General features: G+C 36.4%; 1 protein-coding gene across 3 annotated transcripts in view; it reads left to right on the forward strand.

Moving 5' to 3' along the window:
* The window catches only part of SLC44A1 (solute carrier family 44 member 1), a 232,354-nt gene that overhangs the window by 123,340 nt on the left and 82,958 nt on the right, over positions 1–26,056 (forward strand). For all 3 annotated transcript variants that reach the window (XM_061426397.1, XM_061426396.1, XM_061426395.1), the window contains exons 5-10: positions 9,570–9,660; positions 17,026–17,195; positions 19,125–19,214; positions 23,407–23,546; positions 24,035–24,221; positions 25,515–25,680. In XM_061426397.1, the coding sequence (XP_061282381.1) occupies positions 9,570–9,660; positions 17,026–17,195; positions 19,125–19,214; positions 23,407–23,546; positions 24,035–24,221; positions 25,515–25,680 (844 nt within the window). The remainder of the gene's footprint in view (positions 1–9,569; positions 9,661–17,025; positions 17,196–19,124; positions 19,215–23,406; positions 23,547–24,034; positions 24,222–25,514; positions 25,681–26,056) is intronic.

Raw genomic sequence — 26,056 nt, forward strand, 5'->3', positions numbered from 1 at the left:
TGTATGGATGTGAGAGTTGGACTGTGAAGAAGGCTGAGCGCCGAAGAATTGATGCTTTTGAACTGTGGTGTTGGAGAAGACTCTTGAGAGTCCCTTGGACTGCAAGGAGATCCAACCAGTCCATTCTGAAGGAGATCAGCCCTGGGATTTCTTTGGAGGGACTGATGCTAAAGCTGAAACTCCAATACTTTGGCCACCTCATGCGAAGAGTTGACTCACTGGAAAAGACTCTGATGCTGGGAGGGATTGGAGGCAGAAGGAGAAGGGGACGACAGAGGATGAGATGGCTGGATGGCATCGCTGACTCGATGGACGTGAGTCTGAGTGAACTCCGGGAGTTGGTGATGGACAGGGAGGCCTGACGTGCTGCGATTCATGGGGTCGCAAAGAGTCCGACACGACTGAGCGACTGAACTGAACTGAAAGTAGTCAGGGGCTTCCCTGGTGTCTCAGTGGTGAAGAGTTCACTTGCCAATGCAGGACACTGGTTCAGTCCCTGAGCTCAGGCGATCCCACATGCTAGAGAGCAACTTAGCCCATGCGCCACAACTACTGAACGTGTGCTCTAGAGCCTGGGAGCTACAACTGAGCCCACGTGCAGCAACTACTGAAGCACGTGTGCCCTAGAGCCCATGCTCCACAAAGAGAAGCCCAGTCAGGCAACTAGAGAAAAGCCTGCGCAGCAGCGAATGCCCAGCACAGCCATAAATAAATAAATAAAGTTATAGATCAGTAAATAAAATAGACTCTTTAAAGGTAAAATGGTGGTTGCGAGAGCTGAGGGGGATGGGAAACGGGGAGATGATGTTGGATGGGTATGTTGTTGTTTAGTTGCTAAGTCGTGTCTGACTCTTTGCGACCCCATGGACTGGAGCCCGCCGGGCTCCTCTGTCCATAGGATTCTCCAGAGAAGAATACTGGAGTGGGTTGCCATTTCCTTCTCCAGGGGATCTTCCCAACCCAGGGATCGAACCGGTGTCTCCTGCGTTGGCAGGTGGATTCTTTACCACTGAGCCACCAGGGAAGCCCAGCACAGCCATAAATAAATAATTAAAGTTATAAATAAATAAATAAAAGTCAGACTCTTTAAAGGTAAAATGATTGCAAGAGCTGAGGGGGATGGGAAATTGGGAGATGATGTTGGATGGGTATAGAGTTTCAATGTTGCAAGATGAAAAAATTCTAGAGCTCTGTTGTACAACAGTGTACATATAGTTAACACTAACATACACTTTTTAAAAAATGCTTACTACGGTAAGTTTTATGTTAATGTTTTCATCAAAATTTTTTTAAAAAAGAAAGGGAATTCTGACACATGCTATAGTATGTATGGACCTTGAAGATATTAGGTTAAATGAAATAAGCCAGTTACAAAAGGACAAATACTGTATGAGTCCCCTTATTAAATGAGATACTCAGAGTGGTCAAATCTACAAAGGCAGAAGGTGGACTGGTAGTTGCTGGGAGCTGTGGGGAGAGAGAAATGGGAAGTTACTGATTTCTACATGAAGAGTTTCAGTTTTGCAAGATGAAGAGATCTGGAGATGGATGATGGTAATGATTGCACAATAATGTACTTAATTAAAACTTAGTGTCTGTACATAGTGAATGTACATGTACATTAATGCTACTGAAATCTGCACTTAGAAATGGTTAGGATGATAAAATTTTTGTTATGTGTATTTTACCGTAACTTAAAAGTTTATGAAAGAGAGAATCCTGTTTGGGGTAGTAAGTTTTTCAGTGATAATTTAAAAACTTATTTTAAAATGCAAGGTAAAATAACATTTTTTCTTACCAGAAGGAAAAGATAATATAAATCCTTTTCAGAATTTTAAGTTTCCATGACAACGTTTGAAGGTACTTTTTAGCACTTAACCATCCATTCATGTGAACTTTTATTACCTTTACAAATTAGTTGAAATCAGTATAAGGAAAAGCTCTTAGTTCCTGTAGTAATGTAAGAAATGCATTTATCAGGCAAGTGATAGTTCCTCCATTCTTTGTTTCTTTTAGACAAGAAAGAGGAGTTGTTTTCTTGGACACTTAAGTTTGTGGAATACTTCTGTCAAATATGTCTGACTAGAATAGAAAGCTAGGAAGAAATAGCTCAAAATTAGATTGATAATGTAGAGATACTGCCATATTACAGGGAGCTTTAAAAGACAGATTTCAGATGAATATAAAAGTATGTTTTTGTACATCAATTGATTGATAGATGTATAAATGTTCATTTCATTATTTTGGGCCATAGCTTATACAGACATAAATACCATAAATATGTGATGCTAGAGAATAAAACAATTTAACAGTTGCCTTTAAAAATCAGAGGTGCCAGATACCATTAGGATTCAGTGTTAAACTTCTTTGGTGCTTTGTTTATCATCTTGCTGCAGTGGTGCAGGACTTTCCTGGGGGCAGAATCATGCTCTATTTGTCTCTGAATATCCAAGCCCTAATATAGGATCTCACATAGCAATGATTCATGTTTTTTGAAAGAATAATAGACTGAGTGTCCCTCTTCATCTCTATTGCCACTTAATAATTTCTCATTCTCTTAACACATTATCCTTTGCTCAACTCTGCATCCATGTGAGTTGCCACCAGCAGGTAAACAAACTGTTTAGCTTCAGTCTAACTAGAATTGCTGTGAAATCAGTTCTTTTTATTCATCTCTAAATAATTCATCTTATTCATTTATTTGTCTCTCTTATACATACTCTCCAAGTGATTATTCATGCTTTTCTTTTCTTAAGTCTTCTCTTTCTTCCTCTTTCCTAACCTTATGCTCTACAGAGGAAACGAAAACCATCTGGTGAGAGCTCCCATCTGAGGTCTTATTTTTCAGCAGAGCATGAATCCATCAACTTTCCTTCCCTGCCGTTTCTGATGAACAAGTTTCTTTCCTCCTTTACTATCATTATTTTGGAAAACTCAAAAATGTATACATTGTGGGGGCGGGGGGAGGCATCTTCCTCCCTCTAACACTAACTTCAACTTTACATGAAACTTTCATCTCAGCCCAGCCAGATCATCCACTGGGCTCAAACCATGACAGATGGTGAAGGGAAGGGAAGATGATTCCTGCTCAGATATTCTTCCTCTTCCTCTCTCTCTTCTGATTCTGGTCCTACCACCACCTCTGGTCTATAGTCCACCGTTCACTTTACTCCACTGTCCCTGATGTTCAGCATGGGCATTTGAGTCTGAATAGGCAAATCAGACTGAAGCTGTGTGTTTTGTTTCAACATATTCATAATCCCTATTTGTGCTGTGCACAGTGGCATGTGCCATGCCCATGCTTTGCATGTCGTTTTATTCTTTCCACGTATAGTCTAAATTCTAAACAAAAGTTTAGAAATGAGAATAACCTGTAAGTTGAGGGCTGACTGCTTGTTCTCAGTTGGTGCTAGTATTTTACATGGAATTCCTTATTATTTCTTGTATTACTCTTATCAAACTGTTGTATCAATATTATTTTCTTTTCCCTCACACTGTAGTAAAATGGCTGATTTCTTATTTTTCTTTTGTGTCCCATTTATAGCACTCCTACTTAAGAGTTCTTCTTCAATGTACTGTATCTTGTATAAATTCAGAGTGCTTTATGACCTGCCATTTGGGCCATGTTCACATTTTGAGGTGAGCCATGCAGATTGGTGCTTTCAGTGATCATTGCTGAAAATCATGAGAGAGTATGTGATCCATTCAGATAAAATAGGTGAATACTAACAAGCCTTTTGATTATTGTTATCTAGTTGGTAAGTGTAGAGTTAGTATGAATAGGCAATCAGATTATTGTTTGCCTTTTTTTCTTACCAGTCAGTTACACTATAACTTAAACCACAAAGTTAGTATGGATATTTTTTCTTTTTTAACTTTTATTGGAGTATAGTTGCTTAGTATGGATTCTTTTTGGCCACAGTATATCAAAAGATTGGTTATCATTTATAAATGAGTGCAATGAACAACTGTAGCAACTGATTTAATTGCCTCCAAATCAGAGATCATCAAGGGAGACTTGACTGTTAAAAAGAGGGGGAAATTCTTAAATTTAGTAATATAATTCTAAGTAATTACTTTATTCAACAAATAATTAATTAGTACCCATTAAATATGTACCAGAAAGACAAAAACAAGGTATAGTCGCCATGTGTAAGGAGCTTGCATTAGAGTAGACAGTCAAACTTCTCTTTATCCTCTGCAATACCTGGTAGGAGTCTTGTACAAAGATGGCCAAAGTTAATCCTCTCAGCAGATATTTAGTGTGTACCTAGTATGTGCCCGTAGTGATTACAGGTGCCATATCTCCAGCTCGTTAATAGTGCTTCATGAAAATTGCAAATATGTCCATCCTTTTTATTGGTTACTAGAAATGGAAATTGGAAAATTGTCTTGCTCTTTTCTGGCATATAAATACAGAATGCTTTCCTACTTAGAAAGGAATTAAATTCATTGAACTCATATTCATGTCATTTGTTCTTAATAACAAAAACTTCTGCATTTAAAGATTTTCTTTTTTATTAACTACAATTTTCTAAACCATGTGTTTTAAGGACTATTTTTTTCCTCTTGGTGTATCCTACAAATGTTATTGAGATAGTAAATCAAACAAAAATTTAAAATAAGAATTAGCCTCCAATGCCAACGCTTTATTTCAAATAATTTGATGTTTTAGACTAGTATTTCTTAACTAAGGGTGATTTTTGCACTTGCCACAGCTACCTCCTCCCCCTCCCCCACCCAGGATGTTTAGAAGTGTCAGGAAACGTTTTTTTTTTTGGTTGTCACAGTTGGGTGAGAGGTTACAGGGAGGCTGCTGGCATCTAGTGGACAGAGACCAGGGTTGCTGATAAACATCCTGCAAATGCACAAGTCAGCTCCCTACAACCAAGATCTGCCTGAGAATTGTGTTAACACCAAGGTTTAGAAAACCTGTTTTAGATAGTATACTTTGTAGTGAATGGTGAAAAGCATATATCATTATATATAACATGTAACACCAAAATATAACAGGATAAAATAATTCTTTTTTGTTGTGGTTAATCAGGATGTCTGTTTTATTCAACAGATGTCTTTTGAGTGCCGTCTGTGTGCCAGGAAATAGAAATTCCAGATATTTTGAAGGCATAAGATCCCAGTTCTCAAAGAGCACACATTCTAAAGATAGAAATGATATGTAAACTAAAAAATTATAAAATAATATGTGTTTTATAATACAGCTAAGAAGTAAATAGCTTTGTTTGGGTGCATCAGATAAGACTTGACGGAGAGGGTAAATCTTGTAGTTTGTAGAAATTCTCCTCAAACTTGAACACTCTTTCAGATGCTAGTTAGGAAAGGACAGCTCAGCAGAGGGAATAGCATGTGAAAAAGCCTGGAAGCTTGAGAAATTGCAAGAATTGTAAGTAGTTTATTAATGAGCCTGGAGTTTTAGGTAGAGGCCTGCCTTAGGAGGGCCTTGAAACCAAGGAGTTTGGAATTTGTCCTGAGAGCAGAGGTATAATAAACGAATCCTAAGTTTACAGAAATCATTCTGAAGGTTGTATGCAGGATGGAGGTAAGAAACCCTCTGAGAGAGTAGTTTAACTGACCCAATAAGAGATCATGATGATCTGAAATAACATAGATCTAGGACTTCCCTGGTGGCTCAGTGGTGAAGAATCCACCTGCCAACGCAAGGGACACAGGTTTGATCTGAGAAGATCCTACGTGCTGCAGGGCAACTGAGCCTGTGTGCACAACTACTGAGCCTGTGCACAGCAACCCCTGAAGCCTGAGTGCCCTAGAGCCCGTGCTCTGCAACGAGAGAAGCCACAGCAATGAGAAGCCCGTACATCGCACTGAAAAGAAAGCCTGTGTGCAGCAATGAAGACCTAGCACAGTCAAAAATAAATAACTAAATAAAAATTATTAAAAAAAATAACATAGAAAGGTCTGATTGTCAGGACTTGGTATCTTGAATGTCTTGAATAGTATGAGAAAACATAAATGGAAGATGTAGATAAAGATACAGAATGATTTCCATACTTCATCTTGGGAATTTTATGAATGGTGGAGCCATTACCTAGGGTAGATTTAAAACGGGAGGAGGCAGAGCAGATTTAGAGAGTGGGTGATGGAAAAAAATGTTTTTCAAACGTATTATCTTTGCAGTGTCTATGGAATATACATTTTTTTTCTCAGGAGCATGTTGAATACTTGTCTGATTATGATTATTAGGAAAGACGCAGAGGAAGCACTGTGGGCTGCAGGTAAAGAATTCTATTTCTTAGTTTGTCAGTGATCTCCTAAAAGGCCTTGGAAATATGACTTACTTTTTTTCATCTGTAATGTGTGGAGCATGGTGATGGAAACATACCTCTTAGTGAAGTTGTTATAAGTGATATTGAGCTAAAAAATAAATAATTAACTATTCTAAGGCATTTGAAATATTGTAGTAGTTAAACATTCTGGGGACTACAGCAACTGTTTACCAAGATAAATGCATATATACCCAAGTTAGGTTCCTAAGATCATTCATTCTGATGGCCTTTGAATAACATTGGCTGAGTTGCATGGATTGCCTCTGATGTGGTTTAGAAGCTTTTGTTCTTCGCTTTAGACTTTTCGTTACTCTAGCATGGTATTTCCCTGTTTTTTTCAGTAGAAGAAAAATATTGTCTTGCTGTTTATAACCAAACATCTTATGTCTATACTTCTACTGTTGTTTATACTTCTACTACTAAAAAAAATAGATACTGCCTTAAGAGTTCACTAAAAATATATTAGCAATACACATGAAAAGAGAAACAATTGTAAAGCATTGGCCATTTCTGGGTTGTTTTAATGTTCTTCATTGAGGCTTCTCTGTCCATCAGTCCTTTGAGTAGGAAACAATGTAAGGTTTCTTCTGATTGTTACTACCAGCACATTGTAAAGATCTTTTTCCTTTAATCTATTTAGTACAGGATCTATTTAGTACTGGCCTCTGTCCCAGAATACCGTCAGAGATAAGGCTATTATCCTTTCATTGAACATTATCCTGGGAAAGTCTTTATAAAATTGAACTCTGTTGCACCTGCTGACCTCCTTTTTTAAAATGAAAAAAGGGTGGGGATGAAGATTATGTTCACTGAATTCAAATGGAGCAGTGTGTTTGACAGCACTGACACAATATGCTTTAGTTAGGGCCTTTCGTGTTGTGCAAATCAATTCCCTCTTGGACTCTGAAAGAAGTAAGTGGACAATTCAGATCAGGAAGTTGATGATCACATTGGGTGCTTGCCCTGCAGTTACTGGCACAGTGGCTATTTTTTCTTGAGCAATTCTATAATAGGACTCCAGCTATTTTACAATTAATCTAAAGTGTTTGCTTGCCATGGCTGTCATATTTTCTCTAAAATTGCTATAAATAGTATCTTGTGGTGTTATCTTTAAACATGAAAACCTAATTTTAGAAGTTGGACGCTTAATATTCATGCTTAACTAAGTCATTAAAATGGAAGAGAATGATAGAAAAGAATTTTAGAAACTTAGTTTCCTATTGAGTCTAAAGAGCTGCAGAAACTTGAAGAACAATGCCATGCAACTTTCAAGTATCTCTTTAAAAATATTTTACACTGCCCAATTACCTGAGATATTTTTATATAAAATAGATGCTACATGTATTTATGTAAATATGCTACTAAGCCCACATATTCAAACACTTAAGTTGGTTTGGAGGCAGCATTACTGATGTAGTGCAGGTTTGTGGCTTTCTCAAATTCTTTTGATTGAAAGTACAAGATGTAAATGAAATACACCTCTCCGTTTTGTTGTCCCAACAAATCTTTTTTTCTGTATTCCATTCTAGTTCCTTCTCATGTCCTCACATGATGTTTTCACAATTAATTCAGTGTTAAAATCTGCCTTCACATTATATTTTAAACATATTGCATGGTGATACAGTGCAAAATCTCATTATTGCTATAATATAAATGCAAAGCCATTCTATTTGTATTTAATAATAAAGTATTTGCCCGAATTAGTAACCTAGTAAGAACTTCAATAATGAAATACAAACAATTTACATGATATAATATAGTAGGTCTGAGCAAAATCAGAGCTAAAGCCTAAATGTCCCTAGCTAACAATGTCTTTGTACAATGAACCTTATAGTATAATAGTTGCCATATTGTAAAATTAGCATGTTGCTTGAATAAGACTTAATCAAGGATTTGGTGTACTGTATCCATCCAAATTATATATATATAAATGAAAATGAAAGTCACTCAGTTGTGTCCAACTCTTTGTGACCCCATGGACTATTCTCCAGGCCAAAATAATGGAGTGGGTAGCCGTTCCCTTCTCTAGATCTTCCCAGCCCAGGGATTGAACTCAGATCTCCCTCATTGCAGGCAGATTCTAAGCAGATACCAACTGAGCCACCAGGAAAGCCCAAGAATTCTGGAGTCGGTAGCCTATCCCTTCTCCAACAGATCTTCCCAACTCAGGAATCGAACTGGGGTCTCCTATAATGTAGACAGATTCTTTAGCTGAGCTACCAGGGAAGCCCATATATATATGTATATATGTATGTATGTATGTATTGGCCATGTAGTCAGAAAATAACCAATCTAAGACTAAATTTAAGCTGTTTTAAACTATCTGAAAACTGAGACTCCTTTGATCAATTGATTGATTTGATCATAGTTCAGTTTATTTACAGTTACTGTCTCATGCCTCTTACATAAGAAAAAAGTAATGTATTATCTGAATGCTATGTGCTATATGTAGCAACCTTAAATATTTAGTAATGGAAAGCATAGGAAGGAGAGATGGCATATGTAGTTGAAGAGGAGTTTTGTAGCCAAAGAGATCTAGGGTTTAATCCCAGCTTATTGATGATTAGCTATGTCAGTTATTTACGTTATCGCTTAACCTCTATTTTCTCCTCTGTTAAGTGGGCTTAGTAATGCCTGCCTAGTAAAGTTAAAGTAAATTATATAATTTATATATATGAGAGCGAAGTTCACCCCACCGGTGAGTTCACAGCGTGATGGGAGGAGGAAACGGGTCCTTTGCCCATCACAATTGTTCTCTTGGGATGAGAAACCTGCATGGGGAACAGAACCAGCCCCACAAATGGGCTGGTTTCAGCCTAACCCTCAGAAGCACTGGGGCTGGCAAAAACTCTTGGTTTCTTCAGGAGAACTTTTATCATGTTAGTTTTTTCCATTGTTTGAAGACATTTCTAGACAGAGTTGGGTCAGTTACAATGAAAAGTTGACTCTTTATAAAATTATATGTGTGTGCATGTATATTATATAGGGCCTGACATATGACACTCAATGAAGATAGCTCTAATATTTATTGTTATTACCCTAATACTGTTAATTAAACTTTCTATATAAGTTTCCAGAGAAGAATCTGCTTCAAATGATTAAGGATCGATACTATTAGACCAAATCAAACTTTTATTAATTTTATAATGTTTGAAAGTTGTATATGTTGAATTAATATTAACCTATAAAATAAAATTTAAATGAATTAATAAAAGAATTTATTCAGACTCTGTTCTGCTAGCTAACATATAGCTTTTCTTTCAACAGGCTCAGCACTATGCAGCTATGACCTAAAGCCTTCTGAATATGCATCATCAAAAGCAAAAGGTCTTTGCCCCAAACTACCTGTTCCAGCGAGGTAAATTTTACTGTATTTCATTAACTTGTGACTTTTGTTTTTGTAGTTAGATTTTAAACTGTATATGTTATGAGAAAAGAGTGACTTGATGATACCTGTTGCCCAGTTTCAGTACTTTACAATTTTTAAAGTAGTAATAGAAATGACAACATGAATTTCACATTATTTTAAAGTATACACACACACATACATATAGGCAAACAACATTTCTAATTCTAAGATACTTTAAATTTGTTTGGTGGGCTCACTTTTTAAAATTTTTTAATTAAATAATTTATTTATTTTATTTCTTGGCCACGTCTAGTGGCATGTGAGATCTTAGTTCCCCTACCTGGGATTGAACCCATGCACCCTGCAGTGGGAGGGCAGAGGCTTAACCCCTGGACCACCAGGGAAGTCCCTCACTTTTTTTTTTAATGTCATAGTTTTCAAGTATAGAAAGCTGTTGATATTATAAACCTTTTAGCAAAATTTGGAAGTCAGGTCTCACAGTCTCAAAAGATTCTTTGAAGTTTCTTTGAAGTTGATCATCCTAACTGGTATCATTTTTAAATTACCTTTATAAATTTAAAAATATGCCAGTGATTAGTCTCCATACTTTATTTCTGGCTATATCCTTTAGGTACTTTCTCTGTAATAAGCTGTTTGTCCTAATCAACAAACATTTATTGTTAAGTACCTACTATATGTAATGGATACAAAGATGAAACAAGAAATATTGTTTATTTGAAAGAATTTTAAAATTTTGGGCCACGTCACACAGATTTGGGCTTCTGGGGTTTTAGTTCCCTGACCAGGGATCAACCAAGGCCTTCAGCAGTGAGAGCATGGAGTCCTAACCACTGGACTGCTGGGGAATTCCTTAGATATTTCTTTTATCTTTTCTTTTTTTTTTTTTTGGACAGATCTCATAGTAGTTTTAAGTAAGCAAATTTTAAAATTATAAATTGATTTTTTTTTAAAGGAAATAGATTCTCAAGCACTGTAGAATATATCCTCAGAATTAGGTATATACTGTTTGGAGCATGTCTGGTCTTAAGAACCTTGGCATATATCACTAACCATGTATATAACATGAACATTTCCCAGGGATACGGAATCAAAACCCCTTTTATTGTATCTTAGTAAATTATAGAAGCTATTGGTTAAAATTCTCATCTTATGTCTCCTTTCCTTCAACTGACTTAGGGGTATTACTTATGCTTCATTAACTTGAATTTGAAATTTTTTGTTGAAAAGCTGACAAGGACGTATCAGTTTAATTGATTTCCTGCTCTTTTAGTTTTGTCAAGTTGCTATTGAAATTAAAATTTAAAGCCTACAGACATAAACACAATGGGACTGTTTTAAAAGATACTAAATAGGAAGGACCTACAAATTATCCCCTTAGACCAATAGGTAAGGAGACTCCATTCATGAAAATTGAGAATATTAGGGAGGCTGTGACAATAAAGAAAAGAGATTCTTTGAATAGAGAAAATTATCAATGTAAAAACAAGAAAAGCTCTGTTCTCTTATCTATTCAACTGCTAACGCCTATTTTAAACGCATATTTGAGTATAGAGAGTCACTATTTTAAGGCATAAATATAATAGGTATGAAAAAGCCATGGTATGAGAATGAAGTTGCCTGCTCTAGTATAATATACATGGGTTTAGGGTAGAGGGCAGTTCATACTGCATGTCCTCCTGCACCTCTGACCTCTGACTCTACCATGTTGAGGGCTCCCTGTTCCTGGTTATGCTGGGTGATCCAGTCTTGGCTGCATACTCATGAAAGTCTCATGTACAGCATCCTAAGGGCATTCACTAGGACAGAAAACATAGAATTAGGGGCTTGAATGTTAGAGATGGACAGGCTTGGTAGCATGGTTATCCACTAATGTCTTAGTAATCCAAGATGCAACGATGAATCTATACTGTCTGAAAACTATTTATATAAATGTTTATACTTTATTTAAAGATCCTCATGTTTTACTTATCTTAGTAGTTCACAATCTATCACTTTTGTCTGAACTCACCTTTTTGGAAAGTAAATGAAAAGAAACAATTGACAGAAGGAAGGCAGATCAAGACCTTGTACATAGTAAACCTAGTATCTGGCAAGCAAAGTGAAAGGATCAGAAAACAATAAATTTGTTGGAATAAAAAATTTAGGTCACTACCCTGTTTCACACATAGATTAGATACCAAATCTCCGAAGACTAGGAAGATCTAGTGTCTGTCCTTAAAAAGAGTAGGGACTATACTTTGATTGACTTTTTTATATGTACTAACACTTTTGACTAAGACTAGGCAAACCTGTGATGCAGGCAAATGGCCCTCAGCATAAACAAGTCTGTTAAGCTCTTAGTAAACCAAGTTTCCTCCTCATATATAAAGTGGGATTATCAATACCTCTTGCATGGAGTTGCTGTAAGAATTAAATAAGATATTATGTGTTAAACATATGTTATTGTGCTTGGTGTATGGCTCAGAGTATTATCTGTATCAGCGTCTAGAACCTTCCCATGTCATCATCCTTCCTGGGTACTCAGGAACTTTCTGCAGATGAAGGTAGTGTCTATTTGAAAGAAAAACAGTGGTAAACTAATTTGCAGTAAAACACTAATGCCACACAATTGCCAAATGGTTACTGTTCCTAAGAGCTTTTGAATTTTACAAACCAGTGCCTAGAAAGGGCCATATTGTATCCAGATTCAGAACTCTGTTGGTGATGTGCTGAACATGGTAGCCATGGGGGGTTCTAGCCAGCCTATATATATATTTATAATGCTTAAAGTTCTGAGTATAGCTAGAGAAAACTGCAGTACTAGAAACAGATTTCATAACTTCAGTTTACTCATCAAACAAACATTTATTTTGATACTTTCAGATGCCAGAAAGAACACTAGGTGTTAGAGAATTAACATGATACAGAAATAAGAAACTAATAGTCATGAAAAAAAATAGTTTATCTATATTTTTTAAGTGAAGGACCAAGGTGAATTAGAATTTATAAATCACCTATTGGGTGTCAAGCACTGTTTTAAATTTCTTGTGTTATCTCATTGAACCCTCTCAAAAGCCTGTAAGGATATTGTCCCTTATAAGAGAAAGGTTAGATAGATTGCTCAAAGTCACACAACTAACTGTTGAGAATCAGAATTTGAATTTAAGATCTTGTAAAGTCTATACCGGAGAAGGAAATGGCAACCCGCTCCATTCTTGCCTGGAGAATCCCAGGGACGGGGGAGCCTGGTGGGCTGCCGTCTATGGGGTCACACAGAGTCGGACACGACTGACGCGACTTAGCAGCAGCAGCAGCAGCAAAGTCTATACCACAGTTAGTTTGAAGGGGGGGAAAGGGAGTATAGAAATGAAAGAGGAGAGAAAGGAAATAAAATGAAACGTGTGAACATCACTGCATAGTGCCATTAGATTCTTGATTACTTATTTCCTGCCTTTGCTATGCTATAGAGATATTGCCAGAACCCTTTTTTTGTTTTATTTCTTTAATAAAATTTGATTAGAAATCAAGTGTAATGGCTTATTTATAACCTGGAGGTTTAAAATAGTTGTGTGAGGTGCAGACTTCTGTCTTATGAAAGAAGGCATATGGACAAAAGATATTAGGCATTGTTTGTCATCATACTTTGAGGGAGCTCATTAACTGTGGTAATCTGGACTTAAAGGCAGATAAATGGCAATATGTTTGCCAAGGTGAGATACAGTTTTCCTGTGAGTGGCTAATTTAAAAAATCTTTAAAAGACTCATTATAAATTCATTTGTTCTTGTTGACTAATGTTTCAATAATGTGAAACGGCATCAGTTAGTTCCTAATGGGATGACATTGACTTCTTAAAGATTCAATATTCTGTGGGCTTTAAAAGGTAGAAAACTTCCTATAAACAGAATTCTTTATGCTTTTCCTCCTAATTAAGAAGCACAGAGTGTGTCATTTGGGTTAGACACTAAAGTAGAAATGATCTCATGTACTAGGCTCTCAGAAGTTTAACTTTTCTGAGAGATATACAAAATCAGATAGCTCATCTTAAATTCATTATATCACATGGGATTTAAGTGGTAAAATATAAGACAAACCATTTCAATGCCATGATTACTTAGAATTTTTAAATAGTAAAGCAATTCAAGTATTAAAAACTTGTGACTGGTCAAGTTGTTTCTGTTTGGGAAAGAGCTGAATTGAGAAAAAAGAATGACAAAGGAATCTAATACTTTTTATTTTTGAAGCTAAGTATTTAATTTCATTTTTGCCGTTGTGTCCAAATGTTATCCTCTCTTTTATTTGCCTTCTATTCCTTTTATTCAGTAACACTAGATTTACCTGTTATTCCTTACCACAAGAAAAGATTTTGACCATCAGATAGACAATGTAGTTAATCAGCTTGTGCTATTTTTATACCTCTAAATTTAGAGCTGTCAGATTTTTTTTAACTGACATAGATTGAATTATAAGGCAACAAACTGTTGTTACTTTACTCCACTTCTTTGAAGGATACTTATAAAAGTATTCTTTCTAATTGACCAAGTGTTTATATACAGTATACAAATGACTTGAAAGGATAAGTTCAGAGCTGTTATCACTCAGCTTTTCCCCTTAAATAAAAATGAAGGCTTAGAATTTTAAGACTATAAGTCTTCCCTTTTCAAATCAGCTGTCCTCATTATAAGTTTGGAAAGCAGAAAAAAGCTAAAGCTACTGGGCATCCTGCTTATATTAATTTAGAATCACTGATTTATGAGTAGCATGATGATGATGAAGATATGTGAAAAGACTTACAGAGAACTTAACTCCTACCCTTTCATGACACATGGAGGGACAGAGAAGCAAAAAGACATAGGGACCTGCAGCTTTGTAATGTTAGGAGAATCACCCAGGGCTTCTGAACCCACGTCCAGTTTTCTTTGCCACAGGTTCCACTCCCTTTTGGAGATCTTGTGTATTTCTCTCTGAGTATAAAAATATACCAACATCCTATTAGGATATGGGAGATTTAGGAGGAGCCACTTCTTGACAGAGTGTGAGGTTTATGGGTACATGACAGGAAAAAGGAAAACGGGAGTAAGACCAAGAAAACTGGTGCATATTACAAACAGAACATCAGTGTTCTTAGGTGGATGTATTTTATGTTGAAGGTTGGAGGCAGGTGAGTTAAACAGAGTTGACATCAGAGATTTTAGGATAATAAATAAAGCAGATGAAGATGTAGACATTCATAGACCAGAGAGGGCTTTAGTTTTGAAGGATAGAGAACCAGGCTTAAAATATGGTTAGAAGTCCTTAGACAGGGACGTTAACCTGGCAAGGACAGTATCAGGAAAAAAGCAGTTGTAGGTCACAACACAGTTGTTAGTTTAAAGGTTTCTGTCCCAGGTCAGTCTCCACTGAGTAAGAACTTGTTAATATTTTTTGATTCTTATAATATTTCTAACTAAATCTATTTTATCTAAAAGAAATCTATAATTTAATATATTTTCAAATCATTAATGAAACAACTTTTGATCAAAAAATGGTGATTTACATATCTGTAATTCAAGCATTACTCAGAATGCTCTGGCTTTCTGCAGTTTGTGTCAAAATATCAAATCTTTGGCATTATCTTTCACCAACACCATTTTGGAGGTATATACAAATACACCCACATTTGTATTTGGAAGCAGTTTTTTTTAAGATAAACATGCCTATAATTGTCATTTTTGGATATATTTTACTGTAAAGCATAAGTAAGGTAAGGCTAGATCTTTAAAATTACATTATTTTATTGCTCCGTAAAGTTTAACAGCATGGAAGATGTTTATTCTTACTCCCAATGGTGCTCATGTACCAATATTAAAGGAAAATCAATATATAGTTCACTTATATTCTTACTTGAAAAGAAGCATTCTTACTGTTTTTTGAGGAAGGAAACAAAAACAGTGTTTTGCTTCAGGTCATACAAAGTTGCTTTGCTGGGATTAGAGACTTTGGGGATTTGGTGCTCAACCATGTAATCTGTTCACCAATTTGACCAAAATACAGTACCAATCAAGAATGAGAACACACTTACCTCAGTCCAATCAAAAAAGTTATATTAGAACTATGACTGATAGTCCTATGCATAATTCTGAAAATGCGGGATTCATGTTAGTAATGACTAAATTTTAACTTAGTTCAGTTCAGTTCAGTCGCTCAGTCGTGTCTGACTCTTTGCGACCCCGTGAATCACAGCACGCCAGGCCACCCTGTCCATCACCAACTCCCGGAGTTCACTCAGACTCACGTCCATCGAGTCAGTGATTTTTTAACTTAATTTTAACTCAATGCACATGTAAATATGTGTTGTGCATAAATAAGGACACATGTGGGCTCTTTTAGAATTTGAACAAATCACAACTGAGGGCATGTTCATAGAGCTTTGCTTAAAATCTCATTAATTAGATCCGCGCTTGCTCTCAGAAGCTAAAATAGGACCATGTTATAACAAACTATACTTCCACCACGCTTTATACATAGCTATGTTCCTTCACAAGTAAGAGCCGCAGTCAGTATAAACCTGATATAATTGATTCTTTTTTGGACACAAATAATCTCCTAATAATAATAACATACAAAAAGAAAAGAAAAGAATCTGTAATCCCATGACTATAACAGAGATTTTTCTTTAGAGTTTTTCCCCTGTTCTCATTCTTAGATCTTTAATACAGAAATGTAATCATCACATTAGATATGTTTTTCATTTTTTCCCCTTGTATTGTTATAAGTTCTTCCATATGCTAGCATTCATAGTTATTGTTTCAAATAGCTGCATATTCTGCTGTATGTTGATGTCTTGGTATGACTACTTTGTATGAGTTAATAAGCTGGTGCCTCAAATACCTTTTTTAATTTAAGGTTTTGTATGTTGTTCTGATAGAGCAAATATTCTATTAATGGTGGCACATTTCAAGCAAAAGTATATGTTTTTTTATTTTTAAATAGCTTACGGCAAAAATTAATTTTCAGTTCAATAAAGTATATGTTTGTAAGTTTTGTCATCTGCCTCTTGATTGATAGATGTGTAGGCTGAGGAGTCTAAGTGTTTGGTTTTGTTTCTGGTAGTTGTGTGTGTGTGTATATGTGTGTGTGTTTCTTTTCAGAAGGGGAGGGTAATGTCTTCTGTTGGAATATGCACTCCACCCTCTTTGATAAGCTTGTGGTAAGATTTGCATCACGCCCCATGACAGTCATCTTCATAGCATTAAGCTCACAGCTCTTAGCTCCCATATGATGTGTGGAGGGTGGAGTGTATTGCAGTCATATTCACCTTTCATTTGTGTGTTTGATGTGGCATTTATATTAAGTAGGAGTAATTTTTTTTCTGATTTTTTTTCTTGTGTCACCAGTGCACCTATTCCATTCTTCCATCGCTGTGCTCCTGTGAACATTTCCTGCTATGCCAAGTTTGCAGAGGCCCTGATCACCTTTGTCAGTGACAATAGTGTCTTACACAGGCTGATTAGTGGAGTAATGACCAGCAAAGAAATTATATTGGGACTTTGCTTGTTATCACTAGGTAATTGTTTTTCTCATTATTAGCTATTACATAGTATTGCAGTAGAAGACTGTTCTTTTAACCAAAATATGAATACTGCTGGGGATACTTGTAAATTGTTTAACTTCCCATAGCCAAAATAATTGTTTCAGATTATATATAGTTATAAGTATACACATATTTTTTAAGGAATATATATATATATCTGAAACTCATTTCCCTTCCTTTTCCCTCATTGGAGAAAACTGGTATATTCCCAAAGTTTGGTTACTAAGTCTATAATAACACTTAGTATGATAATAGGAGGCTTCTTTTAATGAGTCAGCACCCCTTTGTTTTTAGTTATGATTCCAAAAGGCTTACTTGCTTATAAAAAGAAGTTATATATTCTTATATATTTCCATCAAAAAACATAAATTTCTGATAGGTTACATTTGGATTATATGATTTTTTCATTGCTACAATTAATGTTACTGTATTGCTGGAAAAATTAGGAAATCTCCACTTGTTAGCCAGTGAGTTTTTTGGTCAATAAATAGGTAATAAAATAAATAAATAAATGTGATTTTCAAGTTGTAAGTTCCCTATATTATCCGAGAACTGTATGTAGCCATATCAGAATTTATAGAGTGTTTTAGTTGGGAGAAGTAAACTGTAGTAGGAACCAAAGAACTATTTTGTTATATACATAAAATGAGTGTTTATGCCTGTTAACACCAATTATAGTCATTGAGAAGACTAGCCGTATTTCTGTCTTGTCATTAGAGAGTATTTTCTTTTTGCTTAGGTAGTACTTGACTCAGTTGAAATAATGCTGTCCATATGAAAAGCTATTTCTGTGATATTTGAAACGCTCCCATCTGTTTTTGGTTCCTGTACATTTATTGCAAATGTGAGTACCTCAATAACATTACCTAGTCACAGATCCCAACCATTTAGTTGGCTTTGCAAATGGCCCAAGAAAACTTGACTATTAGTCTAGCCTTATGTAAAAATTATTTGATTTCTGAAATAGTTGAATACTTGAAATAAGAAAAAAAATTTAGAAATGTAGTGCTAATAATGTTGTTAAGTCATTGGAATTCCATTTTTTATTAGAATAGTTTTCTTTTTGAAGTTTAAGATCTTTATTCGTTTGTGAAACAAGACTTTAAGTAATTAGAGATATATTTCAGAAGTGAATTTCCCTACACAAGGGTTAAATCCTCTCAGTTTTTTGTTTTGAGATTTTTTCACTCAAGATTTTGTCACATTGGGGTGGGTATAGGAGTTGGCTAAATAACTCAGCTAAGCTTTGCTCCTTTTTGAAGAGCTTCTCAATCAAGACTCCTGACCCGAGTTGAGAAGTAAGGTCAGGAATTTTGACTTCAGTAGTTTTCAGGATATTATTCTATAGAGTCAGACCATATCTTGGAGTTTTAGAGGAGAAAAAACTAGAAAAAGATAATATACCATCTGACTTGTTGGCCAAAACAAACATCCGAGAAGTTGGTCCTGCTGAAACGCATAGATGACACAAGGAAGTGTAGCATTTAATTTAACCGATCTCTGTCTACGTTTGGTAATTTTCTGGTCACGAACATGGCATGTCATTCTCTACACTTTGTGTGTTGTCATCTGTTTGCATGCGAGTTCTGGTCTCTTCCCGTGGTGAGTCCACAACAGTGCCGTGCTGTCTTTGAGTCACCATATGCATTTGCATGTATTCTGTTCTGTTGTTTATAAACCCACAGTTAGGGGCTTTTGGCTTTAAGTGATGCTGTTCAAGTGATACAAGTACTCAAGTCAAGGTACAAAAGCAGCCAGTTTCCATTCTTACCAAAACTGGGGTCGTGAACTTGTCAATAGCAACAAATTATTTTCCCTAGGAGAAAACAATTGAAAGAGTTTCTCTTTATATTTTCTAATGTTTTCAAATGATATTCTGTGTGTCCTTTATCTTCCCTACAGTTCTGTCCATGATTTTGATGGTGATAATCAGGTATATATCAAGAATACTTGTGTGGATCTTAACATTTCTGCTCATCCTGGGTTCACTTGGTAAGCTACTTTTTCCTTTGTCACCCCTGATGTCATCTGTTTTATGTTTTCCTTACATTTATGCTTCCTTATTTTGTTTTCCCTATCTTTCTTTGCTGTATGAATTATGTTTTCTCTGGTTATTTTCACCCTTGCTTTGGATAGTATGCATTTTATTTTTAGTTCTGCAGTTGGTAACCTATATATTTTCAGAAAATATTCTTCAATCTAGAATTCTATGGTTTTTAAAGGCTGAAAGGAAGCAGTATTTGTTGAGTCCTTCTCCCTTTAAATTTAGCATAAACTTTTCTACCTTTCTATTTCTTTCTGCCCATTTGTACTTTTTGGCTCTTATTAAATAATTTGAGTGTTCATGTTCAGGTTATTATTAAAGTTAAAATATTATTTGTTGTATTTTTTTTTAAAGACTTTTGCTTACCTTTGCCTTAAGATTCTCCTTACTTGGTTTTAGTGATAACTGCTGGTCCTGTTTTTATTTTTTATTACAGTATAGTCGATTTACAATGTTGTGTTGGTTTCGGGTGTACAGCAGAGTGATTCAGTTATTCTGCTCCTATTTTTATAAAAGTCCGTTCTTGAGTTCTTAATTTCAATTCATATTTGTTTTGACTATAATCTGAGTTCAGTAATTTATTCATGAAGGACTTGTGGGTTGTATATATTCTGAATTCTTGGTTATCTAAGATTGCCTTTGTCATCACATGTGAATGTAAAATTGTTGCATATAAAATTCTTGAGATACACTATGTTGCTTTATATCTATACTTTATTTCAGAGAACTTTGATATCAGTCTAAGTTTGTTCCTTTGTCCATAACCTACCTTACTTACCAGATATTTATGTAATTTTTAACTTACAACTTAAAATCTTTGTCTAGTTCAGAATCTTAACTAAGTTTGCCTATGATCTCTTTTGGGAGGATCTTTTTTAACTTTGAAAAGTTTTCTTTATTTCTGTGCTTGATTATTGTTTCTATTCTAATGGTTTTTGACTGAAGATTCTTGTTATTCCCCAGTCATCTACCAAATTAGCATTTTTAGTCCTTTTGTCATTTTCTTTACATTCAGGAAGAACTCTTCAAGTTTATCTGCTATATTCCTCAGTATCACTTCTGTACTTGATTACTTAATTTTGTTATTCCAATTTCATCTAATTTGTAGTTCTTCCTTCTCTCAACCATCATACTTTTCATTTCAGTTTGTAGCCTTCAAATCTAATTGGGTGCTAGATGATGTCTTAGTCAGATTGGACTGTTGTAGGAAAGCACCATAGCCCTATAAACCACAAACATTTATTTCTCAAAGTTGTGGAGTTTGGAGCGTACAAGATCAGGGTACCAGCAGATTTGGCATCTGAAGGCTGACTTCCTGTTTCCAGCCATCTGATGGCTGTCCTCACATGGCAGAAGAGGGATAGGAGTTCCCTGAGGTCTCTTTTACAAAAAAGGGCACTAATCCTATTCATGAGGGCTCCACTCTTATGACCCCTTCATCTTCTAAAGGCCCCACCTCCAAGTACCAACACAGTGAGGATTAGGATTCAGTAGATGGATTTTGGGGAGACATAAGCATTCAGTTCATAACAGATGAATCAGATCAGTCACTCAGTCATGTCCGACTCTTTGTGACCCCATGAATTGCAGCACACCAGGCCTCCCTGTCCATCACCAACTCCTGGAGTTCACTCAGACTCACGTCCATCGAGTCAGTGATGCCATCCACCCATCTCATCCTCTGTCGTCCCCTTCTCCTCTTGCCCCCAATCCCTCCCAGCATCAGAGTCTTTTCCAATGAGTCAACTCTTCGCATGAGGTGGCCAAAGTACTGGAGTTTCAGCTTTAGCATCATAGCTTTTAGAATAAAAGTAGATTTGAATCCTATCTGTTGTTCAGTTGCTCAGTTGTGTCAGACTCTTTGCGACCCCATGGACTGCAGCATGCCAGGCTTCCCTGTCCTTCACCATCTCCTGGAGTTTGCTCAAACTCATGTCCATTGAGTTAGTGATGGACTAGCTCTAGCTTGAATCCTAGCTCTCCCACTTACCAGATATGTGGCATTTGGCATGCCATTAAACTTCCCTAAATTTTCAATTTCATCATTTGTAAAGTGGCACTGATAATACCCACTTAATAGCATTGTAATTAAATGTAGTTACATCTATTTGTGCTAATTCCTGGCACAAGTTTAAATGATTAATAAATGATATCTACTGTGGATGTTATGAACAATGTCCTTAACATCGTAACAATTATCTTATTCTATATATTTTCCTGTAACTTCAGCCTTTCTCTCAACTTTTTCTGTTTAGCGAGAATGTATTTTATTCCTGTTTTTGAGGATATTAAATAGTTTTCCAGGCAATTTTCTTGTACCTTCAAGATTCCAAAATGGAAGTAGCATGTCCCTTTCTCAGAAACATTTTCCATAGACTCAGTTGTTTTGCTTACTCATCTTCAGTACAAGAAAAATTCATGCTTAGTATTTGCTTACAAATACTAAGGAATTTCCCTTTGACGTTATTCACTCTTGACTTGAGTGCAGATGGATTGAGTTGATTTGCAAAGATCTTAGCCCAGTGCTTCTCTCTCAGGCATTTCTCTTGTCCACCTCGATATATACATGCCTCTACTCTGAACCTCCCATTTCCTTACCACAGCCTACAAGGCCTTACAGTATGATCTGGAAGCCAGCTCCTGCTCTACCCACATCTGTTATCACTTTTTCCGTTGCTCATTGCTGTGGCTATAATGGCCTCTTACTTTCTCTCCTCTAGGTGTGGCCCCATCTCAGCATTTTAGAACTTGCTATTCCTTCTTGTCTGGAACACTCTTTCCTTAGTTTCATAGATTTGTTTTCTCCCTGTCTTTGATTCTTTTGCTCAGATACCATCTCACCCCAGAGAGGGCTTAGTTACCCATCGTATATAAAATTGTACCGCTTTCCCAACACTAACACTTCTATCCCTCTTACTAAGCAGCTTTTTTTTTAGGTTTAATATACTGTGGTTTTGATTGTTTCCTTATTTTTTTTGTTCCCCCAAAACTATATAAGCTCCAGAAGAGGTGATATTGGGGGCTTGGTTTTTTACTGCTCTGTCCTCTGTCCTCAACTCCTGGGTGTTTTCCCAGGTGGCAAAGTTGGTAGAGTCTACCTGCCAATGCAGGAGACACCAGAGACATGGGTTTGATCCCTAGGTCAGGAAGATCCCCTGGAGTAGGAAATGACAACCCATTCCGATATTCTTGCTTGGGAAATCCCATGGACAGAGGAGCCTGGCAGGCTACAGCCTATGGAGTCACAAAAGAGTCAGACATGACTGAGTATGCGTGCATGCAGGCCTTAACCCCTAGAACAGTAGATGCTGTGGGCACTCAAAATATACCAAATGAATTGAATGAAAGTGTCTGATGCAGCTCTCTTATTTGGAGGCAGTTATGCCTCCCTCTTCAATCTAGAATCTCTGAGCAAGTGATAGAGATAAAATGTCCCATTTCTAGTGCCCACTGCTATCAAACTGTCAAAGATTTCCTTTGTTCCTACCTATCATTTGATCTTCATTTATTCATAGTATGAATATTTTATCAACTATGTGAGTGTGTCATCACTAGGCACTGGGGTTATTGTACAACAGAGAAGATCTTTGCCTTCCTCAGCTTCATTGCTGATTTTTTTTTTTTTAACTTTAGTTCTTTTTTTTTTTTTTGGTCACAAAACTGCATGACATGTGGGATCTTAGTTGCCCAACCAGGGATCTAACCCATGCTCCCTGCCTTAGAAGTGTGGACTCTTAACCACTGGATCACTGGGGAAGTCCCTTCATTGCTGATTTCTATGCCCTTTACTTGCTTTCCACACACTCCCTAGCTTAAACAGGTGCTGAGGCTCTCTTCAGTAACCAGTGCCTCTCAAGGGTATCTATCCTTGCTGGGCTCTCTCTCAGTTTCAGAATTGATAATATAGTAAAAGGAAGTTCATTTGATACAGTTAAAGATTTGTAAGTGCGTAATGTGGAAGATGATAGTGGAGTCATTGGAGTCCCCCTTTGCTGGCAAAAAGTGACAGCCACACACCTCCTAGCCAAATGAATTGTTGCTGTTAGTCCATGGTGAGGTATAGGAAGGGTCTAGAAAATTGAGGATTTATGTTACACATTTTCTTGTGCTGATTATTGCAAAATTGTTTCCTGTTTCCAGCTGGCACAGGTGTACTCTGGTGGCTGTATGCAAAGCAAAGAAAGTCTCCCAAAGAAACGGTTATTCCTGATCAGCCTCAGGTAGCTGAGGCCAATCTTCGGGCCCTCCTCATCTATGCCATTTCAGCAACAGTCTTCACGGTGAGTACAGGCCTCGGTGTGTCCTTCAGGTTTATGTTTTATTTATAGACCATTAATGAAGCAGAAACTTACCCGTAGCTATTGCAAGCCTACCCTTGATCACTGTTAGGTTAATCTCTGTCCCATGGGGTATGACCTCCTCAGAAGTCTTCAGAGGCTTCCCTAATTGATGGGTGCTATTTGATGCGACATTTTGTTCTGCACTGCCTGCTTTTTGAGAGGGAATTTTCACCTAGAATATTAATTATCATTTTCTAGTAAGAACATATATCTTACTGTCATGAAATAATGTAACTATTTTTAAAAAACAGTTCTCTTTATTATAGAAAAGTATATTAAGAAATAAGCCATCTCATGTTGTTCTGTTTTTCATGAATTATTTTCCCACTTTTTTCCTTTTAAACTTTTTAACAACATTATTCCAAAAATATAGGTGAGCTTCACTAGTATAATTATTATACTAATTACAGTAAAATTACTCCATACAGGTTATCTTGTTCCTGGTCATGCTGGTGATGCGCAAGCGGGTTGCTCTCACCATTGCCTTGTTCCACGTGGCTGGCAAGGTCTTCATTCACTTGCCGCTGCTAGTCTTCCAGCCCTTCTGGACTTTCTTTGCTCTTGTCCTGTTTTGGGTGTACTGGATCATGACACTTCTCTTTCTTGGTACAGCCGGTAAGAACACATGTTGCTGCTTTCTTTTAGCGATGAAACTGATTTGCATTAAAATATTTTAAAACATCAGAGAAATATAGTTCTTAAGACACTTATGGACTAAGGTCTGATAAGCCATCAGAAATAATAGAGGTAATGGCTCTTTAATAACACATTACCTTTTTACAGAGGAACTTACTTAGCAGAAATAGACTTAGAGAACTAACTAATGGTTGCCAGGGGTGAGAATGTGGGGAAGGGATAGTTTGGGAGTTTGGGATGGACACATGCACACTGCTATGTTTAAAATGGATAACCAACAAGGACCTACTATATAGCACAGGGATATGTTATATGACAGCCTGGAGGGGAGGAGAGTTTGGTGGGGAACGGATGCATGAGTACGGATGGATGAGTCCTTTCACTGTTTACCTGAAACTATCACAACATTGTTAATCTGCTATACCCCAATATAAAAAGGAAAGTTAAAAAAAAAAATAACGCATTCCCCATTCATGATATTTAGATCTTCCCAGCAAAGTGAGTCTAAACCAGGTAGGGACCGAAATCATATCCAGTTTTGAGATGGTTGTGGATTTGAAGTAAGCTCCTGTCCTGACTCAGACATTTAGATTCATTCTGAGATGAACTAATGAATGCATTAGTGCTCCTCTGGAGTTGCCTCAAACTCCAGTGATAGCCAAAGATCAACCTGCCTCCTTGGGGTTTTCTGGTTTGGAAATAACCTGAATCTATATAGAGCTAGTGGTGATATAGTTCATAGTTAGATGCTCGGACTTACTTGTAGCCATACTTAATATCAAAAGTTATGTATGTCTAAATGGAATTAATTGTGAAGAGTGGTATAAGGATAATAAGCGTATATGTAACTTCTCTGGTCATTCAACACACCACCAATTGAAAATAATATTAATTTCTGTACTTTGCTAATTTTATATCTGTAATTATTGGACAAGTAATAGCTCTTTAAGAAAACTGAAGTGTTGGAAAATTCATAACTAAACTAAATAACTGATAATGTGGTAAGAATTATATTTAAACAGAGCAACTTTTAAAAGCTATATATGTTCTTTGAGGAAAACATAATGCTTGATTTTACAGTGTTCTGCTACACAACTTTTGAAGTGATAATTATTTTTGTCCCTTAATGAAATAAACACTGTGATCATAATGCCAATGGTTTGGGGGTAGGGATATATTGTTGGAAATTAGCTTAATCTCCTAGATTTAATAGCCATGTTTTTTGGTTTATACCTTATGTGCTTCTTCTTTCCTTCTTTGATATTTTCCTAGGTAGTGCTGTTCAGAATGAACAAGGCTTTGTGGAGTTCAAAATGTCAGGGCCTCTGCAGTACATGTGGTGGTACCATGTGGTGGGCCTGATTTGGATCAGTGAATTTATTTTAGCCTGTCAGCAGATGACTGTGGCAGGAGCTGTGGTGACCTACTATTTTACTAGGTGAGGATTTATACTTGTCAGAAAACTTAAGTTGTAACAACATGGATGGACCTAGAGGGTATTATGCTAAGTGAAGTAAGTCAGGCAGAGAATGTCAGATACCTGTATGATTTCACTTACATGTGGAATCTAAAAAACAAAACAAATAAACATAACAAATAGACTCATGTGAAATAGACTCAAATGAAAGTCACTCAGTTGTGTCTGACTCTTTGCAACCTCATAGACTATACAGTCCATGGAATTCTCCAGGCCAGAATACTGGAGTAGGTAGCCTTTCCCTTCTCCAGGGGATCATCCCAACCCAGGGATCAAACCCAGGTCTCCTGCATTGCAGGTGGATTCTTTACCAGCTAAACCACAAGGGAAGTGAAAG

This window comes from Bos javanicus, chromosome 8 (assembly GCF_032452875.1).
Source record: "Bos javanicus breed banteng chromosome 8, ARS-OSU_banteng_1.0, whole genome shotgun sequence".
Classification (NCBI taxonomy): Eukaryota; Metazoa; Chordata; class Mammalia; order Artiodactyla; family Bovidae; genus Bos; species Bos javanicus.